The sequence below is a fragment of the Myotis daubentonii genome, chromosome 13, assembly GCF_963259705.1.
Source record: "Myotis daubentonii chromosome 13, mMyoDau2.1, whole genome shotgun sequence".
Taxonomy (NCBI): Eukaryota; Metazoa; Chordata; class Mammalia; order Chiroptera; family Vespertilionidae; genus Myotis; species Myotis daubentonii.
This window is the reverse complement of record NC_081852.1, coordinates 19985779-20003508: the sequence shown is the minus strand read 5'-3', so window position 1 is coordinate 20003508 and position 17730 is coordinate 19985779. Positions and strand designations below refer to the sequence as shown.

Sequence of the window (17730 nt, the reverse complement as noted above, 5' to 3'; positions counted from 1 at the left end):
ACAATATAATAAAAGAACATTATGTCTGAGGTGGGACTTCTAGTATGGCAGAGTGAGTAGCTGGGCAAATCCTTTTCCGAAAAAGCAACAATAACACTGGATAAAGTGATCAAAAACAACCATTTCAGGACTCTGAAAACTGAACAAAGGTACATAACAAATATAGTAATAGTTATTCATGAAAATCAATAGAACTTTGAGTTAGGAACAGTGAGCATCTGTTCAACTACAAAGGCACAAGCTGTGAAAATTAGCAGCTTCAACACCAGAGAGGACTCAGTAGATTTGGAGTGGAACTTGGATGAACCCTATACCCAACAGCATTGTCAATAACAGTAGCAAACTTAGTGGCACATGAACAAGTAAAAACAGTGGCTCAGATAGCCTGAGGCTTCAGAACTGTTTGGGGCAATCAATGGATTGGCAGACTATTGAGAAATTTATCAAGGAGATCTTAAAAATTAGCCATAGGAGGCCCTGAGAAGCTCTCCACATATCCATGCAGAAGAGATCAGACAGGCCCAAGCTGTCTATACATCCCTGGCTGGCAATGAGTCAGTATGCAGATGCAGAGGAGACATGAGAGGGTCCAAAAATGAAAAGCCAAGGCAATGGGGATCCCAGAATGGCTGTCATTAATAAATCAAGAAACAAGTGTTGGCAAGGATGTGGAGAAAAAGGAACCCTTGTACACTGTTGGTGGGAATGCAGATTGGTGCAGCCTCTGTAGAAAGTGTGTGGAGTTACCTCAGAACATTTAAAATGGAACTGCCTTATGACCCTGTGATTCCATTTCTGGGAATACATATGCAAAGAAACGCAAAACACTAATTCAGTAACATCCATTGCAGCATTTACAACTAGAGGCCCGGTGCACAGAATCTGTGCAGGGGGTGGGGGTGTCCCTCAGCCCGGCCTGCACCCTCTTGCAATCTGGGACCCCTTGGGTAGGGTCCCCCGGCTGCTGGCAACTGGCCCCACCCCAGCCACTGCCACTGCTTGCCATCTATGCAGCACTGCCCCTTGCTACCCCACCACTGGTTGCCTCCCTCTGTGGGAGACAGACGTGGGGTGTGATCACTTGGCTGACCTGGGCCTCCCTCTGTGGGGCAATCAATTGCAGGGCTCCGTGATCCATTGCCCAACAGAGGGAGGCCTCGCCCACCTAGCCAGGGCTCTGCAATCACCGCGCAGAGGGTAACCTGGGCCTCCTTCTGTGGGGCGATCGCGAAGCCCCCTCCCCCCCATTGATCGCCCTGCTGGCCGGTGGCCTGGGCCTCCCTCCCTGGGGTGATCGATCGTGGAGGCCCCCCTCCCCCCATCGATTGCCCTGCAGAGGGTGGCCTGGGCCTCCCTCTGCGGGGCGATCATGGGGCGATGGCGGGGCCCCCCGACCAGTTGCATCACACCCGCTTTGGGTGGCCTGGCGCCAGTGCGTGTCATAGCATGGTCATCCAGATGATCAATCTGCTGTTCAGTCGTTTGGTCGATTTGCATATTACGCCTTTATTATTATAGATAGTCAAGATTTGCAAGCAGGCCAAGTAGCCATTGGTGGATGAGTGCATTAAAAAGCTGTGGTAATTTACACAATGGAATACCACTCAAACATAAAAAAGAATGAAATCTTACCCTTTACAACAGCATGGGTAGACCTGGAGAACATTATGCTAAATAAATGAAGTAAGCCCATCAGAGTAAGACATGTACCATATGATTTCACTCATATGTGGAATCTAATGAACAAAATAAAAATATAGAAACAGACTAATAGATAAAGAGAACAGACTGACAGCTGTTGGAGAGAATGGGGGTTAGGGGGCTTGGTGAAAACAGTAAAGGGTTCAAGCAAAAAAACCATAATAATACACAGTTATAGACTCAGATACCAGTATGGTAATTACCAGGAAAAGGGGGTAGAGGGAGGTAAAAAGGGGATAGAGGGGATAAATGGTGGTGAACACACAATACAATATACAGATGATGTATTATAGAACTGTACACCTGAAATATATATAATTTTATTAACCAATGTCACCCCAATAAATTCAATAAAAAATAAAATAAATCTTAAAAAGAAAAGCCAAGGCAGCCATAAAAATTCCTTAAATTTGACTTCAAACAAAATAAACTTTAGGATAAAATTCTACTAGAAACATAGTCCTTTCAAAATGAAAAAAGTCCAATTCATCAGGAAAATAAAGCAGTTATCCTGTATAATAAAAGCCTAATATGCAAATCGATCAAAAAGTAGAATGACCAGTCGCTACTATGCGCACTGACCACCAGGGGGCATATGCTCAACATAGGAGCTGCCCCAAGCCGGCAGGCCGCAGGCCAGCCAAGATGGGTGCCAGTGGGGGCCCCCTGATTGCCCCTCTGGTCGCTTCACAGATCGGCCCTGATTGCCAGCCAGGCCTAGAGGCCCCACCTGTGCACGAATTGCGTGCACCGGGCCTCTAGTAAATGTATACACATGTAATAATGAAGTCTTAATGTACAGGAAGCAAAATTTGACAGCATTGAATGAAGAAGTAGACAATGCAACAGTTATAGCCAGAAACATCAATACCGTACTTTCAATATTTGATAGAACAACTAGACAGAAAATCGGCAGGATATTGAAGACTTGAACAACACTATCTACCCACTTAACCTGACATTTCACCCAATGACAGCAAGAATATATACTCTTTAAACACACATAAAGCAAATTTGGTAAACCTAAAAGGATTGAAATTATACCAAGCATGTTTTCCAAGATGTTGGAATTAAGTTAGAAATCAACAAGATAGAAATTTGGATATCCTTAAATACAGACATATCTGGAAGATATTTCAGTTTCAGAATACCATAATAAAGTATCACAATAAGCAAGTCACATGAATTTGGCGGTTTACCAGTACACGTAACGGTTATGCTTATACTGTGCAGTAATCTATCAAGTGTGCAATAGCATTATGTCTAAAATATTTACATACCTTAAACTAAAAATACTTAATTGCTAAAAAAAAAAAAAAAAAGTGTTATCATCTGAGCCTGTTGCCACAAACCTTTAATTTGTAAAAAACAAAACAAAAACCCCCACAGTATATGTGAAGTGTAATATATTGAAGCATATGAAAATGAGGTGTGCCTGTATTTGGAAATTAAACAATACCCGTTTAAATCACTGTTGGTTTGAAGAAGAAATTTATAAGGGAAATTAGAAAATATTTTGAATTGAATGAAAAAGGAAAGGCAAAATATCAAAATGTATAAGATGTACATTTTAATAAGTGGTACTTAGAGAAAAATTAATAACTTTAATGCCTATAGGAAAAAATTCAAGCTCATAGAACACAGAGAACAGATTGGTGTTTGCAAGAGGTGGGAGTTAAAGAGTGGGAAAAACGGGTGAAGGGAGTCAAAAGGTGCAAACTTCCACTTATAAAATAAATAATGGGGAAATAATGTACAGCATGGTGACTATAGTTAATACTGTGTTGCACATATGGAAGTTGCTGAGAGAGTAGATCTTAAAATTTCTCATCAAAATATAACTGTGTGGTGATGGATGTTACCTAGACTTATGATTATTTTGCAGTATATACAAATATTGAATCATCATGATGTACACCAAATTATGTTGTATGTCAATTATACCTCAATTTAAAAAAGAAAAAAATACCTTCAGAAAAAAGGATGGTCTCAAATCAACAACATAAGCTTCCACTTTTAGAAACTAAGAGGCAAACTAAATCTAAAGCAAGCAGAGGAAGAAAATAATACAGATTAGAGTAGAAATTAATGAAATAGAAAACAATAGAAAAAAATCACTAAAGTAAAAAGTTGGTTCTTTGACACCTGGCTGGTGTGTCCAAGTGGTTAGAGTGTTGACCCACGCACTGAAAGGTCTCAGGTTCCAATTCCTGGTCAAAGGCACATACCTGCATTGCAGGTTGGATCCCCGCCCCAATCAATGTGTCTCTCTCACATTGAAGTTTCTTTCTTTTTCTCTCTCCCCGCCTCCCTTCCACTCTTTCTAAAAATCAATGGAAAAATTTCCTAGGTTGAGGATTAACAATAAAAGGTTGGTTCTTTGAAAAAAGTCAACAAAATTTATAAATCTTTAGCTAGTTTGACCAAGAAAAAAAAAAAGACAAATGAATATGTTTAGAAATGAAAGCAGGGACATTGACCCTATAGAAAGTAAAAGGACTAAGGGACTATAGATATTATAAGCAACTCCATGCCAAGAAATTAAATATCTTAGATGTAATAGACAAATTTCTAGAAAAATATAATTTCCACTGACTCAAAAAGAAAAAATTCCATATAGATCTATAACAATCAAAGAAATAAAATTAGCAATTAAAAATCTTCCTACAAATATAAGCCCAGTCCTAGCTGGTTTGGCTCAGTGGATAGAGCGTCGGCCTGCGGACTGAAGGGTCCAGGTTCAATTCTAGTCAAGGGCACATGCCCAGGTTGCGGACTCAATCCCCAGTGGGGGCATGCAGGAGGCAACCGATCAATGATTCTCTCTCATCATTGATGTCTTTCTTTCTCCCTCTCCCTTCTTCTCTGAAACCAATAAAAATATATTAAAACAAACAAAAAAAGATAAGCCCAGGTACATATGGCTTTACTGGTAAATCCTACCAAATATTTAAAGAATAAGTAACTTTTCATAAACTTTTTCAGAAAATGAGGAAGGAACATGTCCCAGTTTCATTCCATGAGCCCACTATTACCCTGATACCAAGCCAGATAATCACAAGGAAAGAATTCTGTATGTAAAAATTCTAAGGAATCTGCAAAAGAAACAAAACTGATTGTAACTAATACATGAGTTTAAGAAGGCCCTGAGAATATAAATGGGGGGCTGGGTGAAAAAGGTGAAGGACTTAAGAAGTATAAACTGGTAGTTACAAAATAGTCATGGGAATGTAAAGTACAGAACTGGAAATATACTCAATAATCTATGTAGGGTGCCAGGTGGGAACTAGAATTATCAGGGGATCATTTCATAAATTATATAAATATCTAACCACTATACTACACACCTGAAACTGATATAAAATACTTATTGAATGTTAACTGTAATTGAAAAATAAAAAACAGCCCAGCTGGTGTGACTCAGTGATTGAGCATTGACCTATAAACCAGGAAGTCACAGTTAGAATCCCAGTCGGGGTACATGCCCAGGTTGCTGGCTCGATCTCCAGTAGGGGACCAGCAGGAAGCAGCCGATCAGTGATTCTCATCATTGATGTTTCTCTTTCTCTCTCTCTCTCTCTCTCTTTCTCTCTCTCTCTCTCTCTCTCTCTCTCTCTCTCTCTCTCTCTCTCTCTCCCTTCCTCTTTGAAATCAATACAAATATATTTCATAATAAAAAATAAAAATCTAAAGCAAGAAAACATTGCTGAGAAAAATGAAACATAAATAAAGACATTCATGAACATCTTTAAAAGATGTTCACGAATTGGAAGACTAAATATTAAGATGGCATTTCTCTCCAAATTGATCTATACATTCATTGCATTCCTTATCAAAATCCTGGCAGGCTTTTTGTAGAAATTAATAAGCTGATCCTAAGATTGTTACAGAATTGCAAAGGACCTAGATTAGTCAACAATTTTGAAACAGACAAAGTTAAGAGACTTACAATATCACAAATGACAATGAAAACACAACAATCCAAAATCTATGGGACACAATGAAAGCAGTCCTGAGAGGGAAGTTTATAGCTCTACAGACCTACCTCAAAAAAAAAACAAGAAAAAATGTTAGTAAATCATCTAACTCTACAACTTAAAGAATTAGAAAGTGAGCAAAAGAAAAGCCCAGAGTGAGCAGAGGAAGGAGATAATAAAGATCAGAGCAGAAATAAATGACATAGAGACAAAAAAAAAAAATAAAAATACAAAAGATCAATGAAACCAAGAGCGGGTTCTTTTTTTTTTTTTTAATATATTTTATTGATTTTTTACAGAGAGGAAGGGAGAGGGGTAGAGAGCTAGAAACATCGATGAGAGAGAAGCAAGAAGCATCTATCAGCTGCCTCCTGCACACCCCCAACCGAGGATGTGCCCGCAACCAAGGCACATGCCCTTGACCGGAATCGAACCTGGGACTCTTTAGTCCCCAGGCCGACGCTCTATCCAGTGAGCCAAACCGGCCAGGGCAAGAGCGGGTTCTTTGAAAGGATAAACAAGATTGATGAACCTCTAGCCAGGCTCACCAAGAAGCAAAGAAAGAGGACCCAAATAAACAAAATCAAAAATGAAAGAGGCGAAATAACAACAGACCCCACAGAAATACAAAGGATTGTTAAAAAAAAATACTATGAACAACTCTATTCCAACAAACTAGACAACCTGGAGGAACAGCTATATGCTCTTTAAAGAAACATGTTAAAAATGGAAAAACTCCCGAATGTTGAAAATAAAGGGATGGGATAGACTGACAACTATTATAGAGGAGAGAGAGAGGAGGAACTGGATGAAAGACGGTGAAGGGATTAGCCAAAGAACATACATGCATACATAACCCAGAGACACAGACAACAGTGTGGTGATGGACAGAGGGAAGCGGGGGCAGGGGTTTGGTGGAAGTGGGCATGGTGCGGGGGGGAGAGGGGGAGAGGGGGAACGGGGACATCTGTGATAGTGCTAACAATAAAGATGAAGTTAAAAAAATAAAGGCATGGGAAAAGTTATAATAGGCAAATACCAGCAAAAGTGAACAGGCATAAGTAGAATTTAAGTGGGTAAGTATTTAGTAGTAAAGAATAACAAAGTTGCCCAGCCAGCATGGCTCATTGGTTGAATGTCGACCTATGAACCAGGAAGTCATGGTTTGATTCCCTGTGAGGGCATATGCCCAGGTTGCAGACTCAATCCCCTGTGTGGGGCAAGCAGGAGACAGCTGATCAATGATTCTCTCTCATAATTGATGTTTCTCTCTCTCCTTTTCCCTCTCTAAAAATCAATAAAAATATATATTTTTTTAAAGAACTAAGTTAACTGAGACTAAGGAAGTCTCATCTTACCCCCCAGGACCTTGAAAAACAGTAATTCATAAAAACATACGTATTGTCTTTACAGTTAATCTTCATATCTACTTAGCAAGCCCTTTCTTATTGTATAGAAGCTGATGTTCATTTTTATAGTGAAAATATGTATTTCTCATGTTATACTTTTAAACAATATTTTTTATTTATTTTTTTATATATTTCTTTATTGATTTCAGAGAGGAAGGGAGAAGGAGAGATAGAAACATAAATGCTGAGAGAGAATCATTGATCGGCTGCCTCCTGCACGCCCCCCACTGAGGATTGAGCCCGCAACTCAGACATGTGCCCTTGACCGGAATTGAACCAGGGACGCCTCAGTCTGCAGGCTGACACTCTATCCATTGAGCCAAGCCAGCCAGGGCGTAAACAATATTTTTAATATGTTTTTTTATTGATTTCAGAGACAGGAAGGGAGAGAGAGATAGAAACATTAATGATGAGAGAGAATCAGCCTTAGGCTGCCTCCTGCACACCCCCTACTGGGGATTGAGCCCACAACCTGGGCATGTGCCCTATCCAGGAATTGAACCGTAGCCTCCTGGTTCATAGGTTGACACTCAACCTCTGAACCACGCCAGACGGACTCTCATGTTATACTTTTATTTATTTTTAAAAATATTTTTTTATTGATTTCAGAGAGGAAGAGGGAGAGATAGAAACATCAATGATGAGGGAGAATCATTGATTGGCTGCCTCCTGCACGCCCCACACGGGGGATCAAGCCTGCGACCCAGGCACATGCCCTTGGTTGGAATCGAACCCAGGAACCTTCAGTCCGCAGGCTGATGCTCTACTCACTGAGCCAAACCGGCTAGGTCTCATGTTATACTTTTAAAAGAAGGTATAACTTTTCTTACGCTGGAATGTAAAAAGGTGAATAAGTACAGATAAAGTAGAGAGTAAGTAGAGATTCAGATAATAGCGTAACACTAGAGGCCCGGTGCACAAATTTGTGCAAGGGGGGGACCACGGGAGGTTGGCTGCCAGCTCTGAGGAGGGAGCTGGTCCTTGGCCCCCCTGGGAAAGGGACCACGTTTGCTGCCACCCACCCCTGGTTCCCTGTCCCAGCCCAGGGCCCGAAGGGCCCAGCGGGGTTGGGAGAGGAGGTGACAGTCACCAGTCTGGATGTAGAAGGAATGGATGCTGGACACCGTCTCCGCCTCACCACTGCGCAGTTCCTCACCTCCCCCCCAGTGAAGGCAAGTATGGGAGCAAGACAAACCCTTGTGTCAAGGACTGACTTTTTTTTTTTTTTTTAAATATATTTTATTGATTTTTACAGAGAGGAAGGGAGAGGGATAGAGAGTTAGAAACATCAATCAGCTGCCTCAGGCACACCCCCTACTGGGGATGAGCCCACAACCAAGGTACATGCCCTTGACCAGAATCAAACCTGGGACCCTTGAGTCCGCAGGCTGATGCTCTATCCACTGAGCCAAACCGGTTAGGGCTAGGACTGACTTTCAATAGATCACAGCAAGGGAGCTGCTCTGCTACGTACAAAACCCCAACCCAGAAGTAGGTCGTCTACAAATGGTTTAGCACCAGGAGCTGATGGTAGCAGGCTGTCCAGGGTGAGGGACCACGGGCAGTTGGCTGGCCGTGGGAGGTTGGCTGTGGGAGCGCACTGACCACCAGAGGGCAGCTCCTGCGTTGAGCATCTGCCCCCTGGTGGTCAGTGTACGTCATAGCAACTGGTTGGTCATTCTGGTAGCTTGGTCATAACGGTCACTTAGGCTTTTATATATATATAGACTAGGGGCCCGGTGCACGAAATTGGTGCACTGGGTGTGTGTGTGTGGGGGGAGTGTCCCTCAGCCCAGCCTGCCCCCTCTCACATACTGGGAGCCCTCAGGTGTTGACCCCCATCACCCTCCAATCGCAGGATCGGCCCCTTGCCCAGGCCTGACGCCTCTGACAGAGGTGTCAGGCCTGGGCAGGGGACCCTCATTTCCCCCCATCACTGGTTCTGCCCCCAGCCCCCTCCGATTGCTGGCTCTGCCCCTTGCCCAGGCCTGATGCCTCAGCCAGAGGCGTAGACCCCCATCACCCTCTGATCACCTGATCGGCCCCTTGCCCAGGCCTGACACCTCCGCCAGAGGTGTCAGGCTTGGACAGGGGACCCCCATCTCCCCCCTATCACTGGCTCTGGCCCCCGCCCAGGCCTGAGGCCTCTGGCCCAGGAATCATGCCTGGGCAGGGGACCCCCATCTCCCTCTGATCGCTTGCTCCACCCCCCGCCCAAGCCTACACCTCTGACCCAGGCTTCAGGCCTGGGCAAGGGGACCATCATATTCCCCCCAATCCCCGGCTCAGCCCCCCGCCCAGGCCTGATGCCTCGGCCAGAGGAGTTGACCCTCATCACCCTCCAATCACCAATCACCGGATCGGCCCCTTGACCAGGCCTGAGGCCTCCGGCAGAGGTGTCAGGCCTGGGCAGGGGACCCCCAGCTCCCCGCGGTTGCAGGCTCTGCCCCTGCCCAGGCCTAACGCCTCTCGCTGAGGCGTCCGGCTCGGGCAGCGGAGACCCGCAGCTGCAGCGGCCCCACGATCGTGGGTTCCACTTTAGGCCCAGGCAAGGGAACCCTAGCTCCCGGGACTGCCAGCTTCAACCGTGCCCAGCTCCCATCGCTGGCTCCACCCCTACTTCCTGCTATCACTGGCCAGGGCGGCAAAGGCGCCTGATTCTCCGTTCATGGCTGGGGGGCAGGGCAAAGGCGGCCCCAGGGCCGCCTTTGCCCTGCCCCCCAGCTCTTAGCTCCCCCCTGGGTTTCCGATCACTGTCAGTGGCAGGGGGCTTCTTCCTGCTTTCCCTTTCGCCTCCCTGCATTGTGCCTACATATGCAAATTAGCCGCCATCTTGTTGGCAGTTAACTGCCAATCATAGTTGGCAGTTAATTTGCATATAGGCCTGATTAGCCAATGAAAAGGGTATCGGCGTACGCCAATTACCATTTTTCTCTTTTATTAGTGTAGACTAGAGGCCCCGTGCACAGAATTCGTGCACTGGTGAGGCGTGGCCTGTGGGGATCGGTCTGTTGTGGAAGTGCCACTCATTCCAGTCAGCTAAGCGGCTGCTCCCGCTGTGGGCTTTTATATAGGACTAGAGGCCTGGTGCATGAAATTCATGCATGGGTTAGGTCCCTAGGCCTGGCTGGCGATCAGGGCCGATCTGTGAGGCGACCAGTGGGGCAATTGGGGCCCCCCACTGGCACCCACCTTGGCTGGCCTGGCGCTGCCTGACCACTGACCCCACCCCCTGCCTCCACCACTGGTCGCCTTCCTCTGCCTTGGCTGGCCTGAGGCCTGCGGGCTGGGGGCAGCTCCTGCATTGAGCATCTGCCCCCCTGGTGGTCAGTGTGTGTCATAGCGACTGGTCATTCCACCAGAGTAGGCCTTCCTTCCCCCCAGCTGCTGGCACCAGCTTCTCTCTGGCACCTGGCACCCGGGCTTCCCTCTGGCACCTGGGACCGGGACCCCGGGCTTCCCTCCAGCCACTGGCAGGCACCCAGGAACCCAGGCTTCCCTCGCAGCCCCGGCATCGTACAGAAGGACATCTGGTCTAATTAGCATATTACACTTTTATTATTATAGATATATCTAGAGATGATCAGATTAACATTTTATAGCCAAACCTTTGGCTGCTGCTAAAGGATAGATTACAGGGGACAAGGATATGATCTAAATTGCCAAGTGAAAAATGCACACTACAAAGTAATATAATAAAAGCCTAAGCAACCATTACAGCAGAACGACCAGAACGACCGGTCACTATGATGCCCACTGACCGCCCGGGGGCAGATGCTCAATGCAGGAGCTGGTCAGTGCGCTCCCACAGGGGGAGTGCTGCTCAGCCAGAAGCCGGGCTCACGGATGGAGAGTGCAGCTGCCCCGGCTGGAGCCTTTCCTGACTCTGCAGCAGCACTACTGAGGAGCGGCAGTAGGCGCAGTGGGTCAGGATGAACACGAGCAGCATGGCACCTGGCCCCAATTCAGGCTCCTTCTGGCCACCTGCCACTTGGTGCACTGCTACATCCCCCGAGGGGTCCTGAACTGTGAGAGGGGACCTCTCTCCCCCAGTGCATGAAATTCATGCACTGGGCTTCTAGTATATACTGAATTGTCTACCTTAAGCTCTAAAAAAATACTAGAATATCTCCAAGCACCTATATCAAAATTAGCAATTATTATGTTGAGTGGTAGAATTATTGGTAATTTTTCTTTTTCTTTATATTTTCTGGATTTTTCAAAATGATTACAATACAGTATTTTTATTATGAAGAAAATGTTACTTTAAAAAGGTAGATATTTCTATACATTTTCGTTAAATAGAAATAGGGAGGACAGCTGAATATTCTAAGATCTGAAAACAGTAACTTTAATGGAAATTCAACAGTATTTCAAATGGACTAAATATTGAAAACAAAACAAAATCTGATTGCTTTCAATCTTTATGACTTTTAATGGAGATTGAAGTTCACCTAAATATTTTGGGATGATATTTTCTTCTAGAAACTTGATCAAAATGCCACTGAAAAAGTCCAGGCAATGTTTATAGCCATTGACGAGCTCTTGTATGAACAGAAGTTGAGCATACATACTAAGAGTCTACAAGAAGAGTGCCAACAGTGGACATGTAGTTTCCCTCACCTCAGGTATTGAAGCCCTAACATTAACATATTCATGGATAATACTAAAACTTGAAAAGTAGATTTCAAAAAAGCTCTTATTATGAATCTTTATGGGCATAGTTTTGATGAACGTAAATAAGGCCAGGCAGTGTAAAGCTTCAGTTGAGAGAAAACTAAGTTGATGGAAGTTTCTTGGAATTTTCATAACTATCAATTTCTGTACCTGTAAAACAGTTTCTGTACCTGCAGCTGAGATATGTGTATTATGGCTGTCCAAAAGCCCTTCTTCTGAGTAAGACAGTCAGAAAATGTAAATATTTACACTCTTACCTACAGGTAAATTCTTAATTATAGTTGAAAGCACATATAAGCTGTTCGGAATCTTACTTCAGAAACCTTATTAGTGCACTTAACACACATACTAATTTATAAAGCTTCATGTTCTAAAGAACATAATTCATGGTTTTCATTAATTTGGTCTGGCTGTCACCCATTTTGACAGGTTTAATACAGAGGATGGAGGAAAAAATTACAAATGTTTGCTCAGTTTCCCTGGATTTTTTATGGGGGGAGGGGTTGGCTATAATAGCATTATCTTTTCCATGTCTATTCTATAGAAGATACATAAATCATTCTTAGTATCAGAATAAGGGTATAGTAGACCTCTATTAGAGCCCAGCTACTTGTTCTGAAAATATCTACATTTTTTTATTCATGCCAGGTAAAGGTGCTTAATTGTCTTTTTATGTTCATTTTAAAGGATTTTGGGTAAGCAGATAATCACTCCAAGTGAAGGTTATGAACTGTACCCTAGATCTCCTTCTGCTATTTCAGCTTCACATGAGGCAACACTGTCTCAAGAAAGAGATTCTACTATGTAAGTATTCTGATATGTAAGTATTTATGTATCTGAATGCTCAAGTATTATATTCTACCAGTATATTAAGGAATTAAAATACTTCCTACTTTTTTTTATAAGAGTATTTATTTATGCATCTTAAGCTTGACAGCTTATTCTTTAAATATTTTTTAATGTTTTTATTGATTTGAGAGAGAGAAACATCAACCGGCTACCTCCTGCACTCTCCCCCCACTCCCCACCCCCCACGGGGATGGGGCCGCAAACCTAGCCTGTGCCCTGACCAGGAATTGAACCGTGACCTTTCAGTTCATGGGATGACGCTCAACTAATTGAGCCACTCTGGCTGGGCACTTCCTACTTTTTGATATTTAATAAAGCACAGCAAATTCTGTAAGGTTGACTATAGTCTTTGTGCATACTAGAATTTTGTTAATATAATTTTTTTGTTCAAAAAGACATTCCCTAGGATTTAGGGATATTTTTGTTATGTAAATCTATATATTATCTATATCTATATACATCTATCTACAGATACAGGAAGTTCCCGCTTGGAATAAATGTGTAGCTAGACCGGTTTAAAGAAGTTTAGAGGCCTAAGAAATTGACCTTAAAATTTTTTTGAAAAAGTGATTTTGTTGTTTAATGAACTATAGAAACGATCCCTGAAAGTATAGTCTTTGATTTTGTTGTTTAAATGTGTAGTGTTAATTACAACTTAATCTTTTTATAGACGTTAAACTGCTGTTAGTTTTTTAGCTTAAAAGGGTTATATTAGTTAAAATGGCTAATTCTTTTGAACAATTCAAGCTCTTTAAAATAGCAGCAAAATATACCCAAATAGGTTTATATCAAAACCTATGCTTACCTTAAATCTTTGTAAAAAAAAAAAAAAATCACAGTTTTAATTCATTTTTTTATTATTTCTGTACTTCTTCCTAAGACTGTAGTTTTACTTACATGATACCATCTAAGAGTTGTCATACTTACTTTGGAAGGTTCTTTTGCTTCCTGTCATTTCATCAGACCACAAAGTAAAGCATTACTGCTTTACGTGTTAGAGTTATAGGATCTGATTATCAACTAATTGACTTTTCATCAGAAACGGGATTTGTTTGCTTTTCTCAAAGTGATTTAACCTCAAGGTTCTGGTCACTAGGCTGAGCTTTCTTTTTAATTTAAACCTCCATATTGCATCAATAAGCCTTTTTAAGTTTATTCCTTGTATATAAATTTCAGATTTTTACAAACTAATATATCCCAGAGATGAAGTACACATTCATTAATACTCATTGACAAAAATTGCATAGCTCATGTGATGTCATTAAGATATATTTTCTGATCTGTCAGTATCAACTTTATATATACCTTATTCTTAATTTTATAACTATAATCAGTAGTTTCATTTTGAGATTTGATCTCAAAGGAAATAAGGAATCAAGACTGAGCAGTTGTCTCCTCCGAGGGGCTGAATCATCATTTTGTAACATACTACAGACCTTCTTCCTTTTCTTTCTACCTGCTCCCACCACTGCTTATTTTTGGTTCTGCTTTTATTGACTATTTGACTTACAGTTCTCAGTGATGACTTTTCTTACTATAGCACCGATAAAACAAATACCTATCTATGCTGATATATACTTAGATGAAACAAATTATCCAGCTATATTAGCATACCACAACTTATGGAAAGCAATAACAAATTAAACATAATCTTTGATATTTACTTCCATGTAACTACTACTTTGTCCACATGTGATATTTTCTCTCTTGAGTACCATTATGAACTCATAGCATTTCAAAGTATTTACATGTTTTGGGGCCATTTAAGTAAAATAAGGATTACTTGATCACAAAAGCACTGTAATACCATCATGTTACTCAGAATGGCATGTAATTTAAAACTTATGAATTGTTTATTTCTGGAATTTGCCATTTAATGTCAGACCACAATTGCTTTGGGTAATTGAAATGGCAGAAAGTTAAACCATGGGTAAGGGGGACCCATTATATCTAAAGTAGTCAAGATCATAGAAACAAGTAAAAATGTGATTACCAAGAGGGGGAGAAGTGGGGGGAGGGGCAATTAGTTTTTAATGGGTATTAGCGTTTAAGTTTTACAAGATGAAAAAGTTCAAAAGAATAATATAAAGCATATCTTGGTTATATCTGATATTTAGTTAAACTAAGAGCCATTTTTAAAAATTGTATTACTCAAATGATCAAATACCTCCTACCCTGGAACTAATTAGTCAGTAGAGACCATGATCTTGACCATAACTCAACTCCTTTAGTCACCATGATTAATGTCATTCCCCTATATAACCCATCCTCTGAAAGCCAGGTCTTTAAGCAAATTTCCTCACCTGGTACTCCGGGCGTGGTGCCAATTCCTCAGCTAATAAACCTTACTTTCTTTGCTGGAAAAAAAAGTTGTATTGCTCAGGTCTGACTGACTTTCTCCACAGTAAGCTTGCTGAAGTGAGTGAGTCATCACATATTCATTGAATACCTGGGTTTGAAGAGAAATTTAAAAGTAAATAAGAGAAGATGCCTGCCTTTAAGGAGCATGCATTTTGAACAATGATGGAATTATTGAAATAATCACATAACCTCCTGAGGTGCCTTTAAAGATGTAATTATGAATGTAAATATTCTCAGATTTTTTAAAAAATTTATTTTATAGCCACAGCTGTTGCATCTGAAAAGATAAGCAGTATGCAATACTACATAATATACCTAAGCAGAGTATGCCTATGGCTAGTATTTATCCTTTCTGCTCTGAGAATTAATAAGCATTAAGGTTTATAGTAGTCAAGGGAAGTGTCACCAGGGCAAGGGAGTTTGAACTGTGAGAACTATTTATATTAATTAATATTTTCTTTTTCTTTCTCCCAGATTTGGTATTAGGGGAAAGAAGTTACATTTTTCAACTTCTTACGTTCATAAAGCATCTTCCATTGTCAAATCTCCTAGCTTGTGTTCTATGGAAAAAGAAGAGGAAGACTGTGTAATCCTCTCTGAAGGCGTCATAGAGGAATACTTAGCATTCGACCACACAGATATGTGAGTATTGTTTTTTAAGCTTCTTTCTCATCTCTTATTTTATGTATTAATCCTGTTTTTTCTAAAGTATACTACCAACATTACCTATAATTGTCACTTTTTGTTACATCTTTTTTTTGTTGTTGTTACATCTTTTCTATTACCTCTCAGAGTTCATGTGCTTAGTTGATATAAATCCCTGCTGCTGCCACAAACCAGACATTCTGGTGTGTTTTCCTCCTGCACATGTCATTTGCATCTTCTTGACATTAAACATTTTTAAATGAGTTAATTTTTTTCCTCCACATAATTTGATTTTACCCTTTGTAAGTTATCACCAGCAATTCATGGAATCACTGAAAAATTTTAAAAGAGCAGTTCAAGAGGTGTGAACTTCATTTACATAAATCTGTTTAAAAAAAGGTATATACAGTTTATATAAAAATCTTATACTCAGCACATACTTTATAATTGATAATGCTTATGTATATCTATTCTTGTAGTCTTGACAGTAGTCCTGTGACATAGATATTATTTACCCTCTTGACAGGATAAGTGAGAGTCAGAGTAGTTAAGTGATTTGTCTGAGAAAAAGCTAAAAATAAAACCTGTCCGATTCTAGGTTGAGGGTTCTCTACACTATTCCACGCTACCTTTCTGAAACAACCTCTTAAACTATTCTTTTAGCTTTGATAGTCACAGCAGCATATCTGAAAGTGAGAGAATTTCATTTTAGGCTATGAGGGTTTGGTTAGGTCTAGTTAGTATTATGTCAAATGATTCTGGACTCTTTTTACCATCATATTTCCTACCGAGCCATGCTTACTCATGTGCTCAGTGCACACATTCTAGGGCCAGCTAAACATAACCCAAATTCCTGTACATAACACCTTGAACTAGCTCCTTGTTGCAAAAGAATCACAATTAGGTTCTTTGGTTTTCTAGAGTCTGCCCCCTCTCTCTTTATTTCACCTGGTGTGGGTCAGATTGTCTATGTTTTCTCTTCCTTTTTCCTCTAGCCAGTCTTCTCCTTTGGTGCAGTACAGTATGTAATGTAACTGTTTCTCTGGATGGATGTATAATGTTTCCTTTTAGAAATGCACATTGGGGGACAGAGATGTAGGAGACTTATTTTTCACTACATGCATACATTTCTACAATATGAATTTTTCATCATATGAATGTGTTATCTCCTAAAAAGAAATAGAGATAGATTTGACTCACTGAGAGTTTCTGGGTTACAGATACAGTCTCCAGAAGAGACTCAAGAGTAGCTTCCTGTGCTGTTGGGCTCTTTTTTCTTTCCAGGCAATTACCAAATGTTTATTTGGATTAATAAAAGTTTTTAAATAATCTATGTGGACTCTTTCCCTAATGAATCATTGCCTTCATTGTGCAGTATCATCACAGTTACATGCACATCATTAAATGTCACATTAATATTAGTCTAAATGTTACTCAATTACAACAAAAGATTATTTCTGTATGCTTAGTTGTCACAGCTTGTTACTCAATTGACAGTGCTCATCTGTTTAAAGCTAAAAAATCAGTGATTCTCAGGCTTCTATTTCTTGTTTTGTTTTGTTGGCAAAGTAGTGGGTGGGGATAATAAGGGAAATGCAGTCTCCTCTGTTGAGAACTCCCTTAGTTCACAAGGCAACTTAATACATGTACTACATATGCTGGGCAAGGGGCAGGGAAACACGGGGTACAGATCACACTTCTAAGGAGCACAGAGGACAGTGGTGAGCATTCAGTGAATAACCACAAAGTCTTTCCATCTTGCTTCTGTCACAGGGAAGAGGGGTTTCATGGAAAGAAATCAGAAGCAGCTACAGAGAAACAGAAATTAGGGTACCCTCCCATTGCTCCATTTTACTGCATGAAAGAGGATGTCCTTGCTTATGTGTTCGATGAAGTGTGGAGCAAGGTCCTGAGCTGTATGGAGCAGTTGACACGCAGTCACTGGGAGGGATTTGCTTCTGGTAAGGTTCTTTGTGAAAAAAATATAAAAAGGTAATTGTTTATGATTTCCAGGCCCTAGCCAGTCTACTAAATTATATGCTTCATTAGTGCAAAAGACTCATACTTGTATTTCCCACAGAAACTAAGAGATATTTAGAAATATTTGAGAG

General features: G+C 41.2%; 1 protein-coding gene across 3 annotated transcripts in view; it reads left to right on the top strand.

Annotated features, from left to right (window-relative positions):
- FAM149B1 (family with sequence similarity 149 member B1) overlaps positions 1-17730 on the top strand; it is a 44704-nt gene that overhangs the window by 8781 nt on the left and 18193 nt on the right. For 2 of the 3 annotated variants that reach the window (XM_059662403.1, XM_059662402.1), the window contains exons 4-7: positions 11573-11715; positions 12452-12568; positions 15449-15616; positions 17393-17580. In XM_059662403.1, the coding sequence (XP_059518386.1) occupies positions 11573-11715; positions 12452-12568; positions 15449-15616; positions 17393-17580 (616 nt within the window). The remainder of the gene's footprint in view (positions 1-11572; positions 11716-12451; positions 12569-15448; positions 15617-17392; positions 17581-17730) is intronic. The other variant, XM_059662404.1, reaches the window with a different exon arrangement.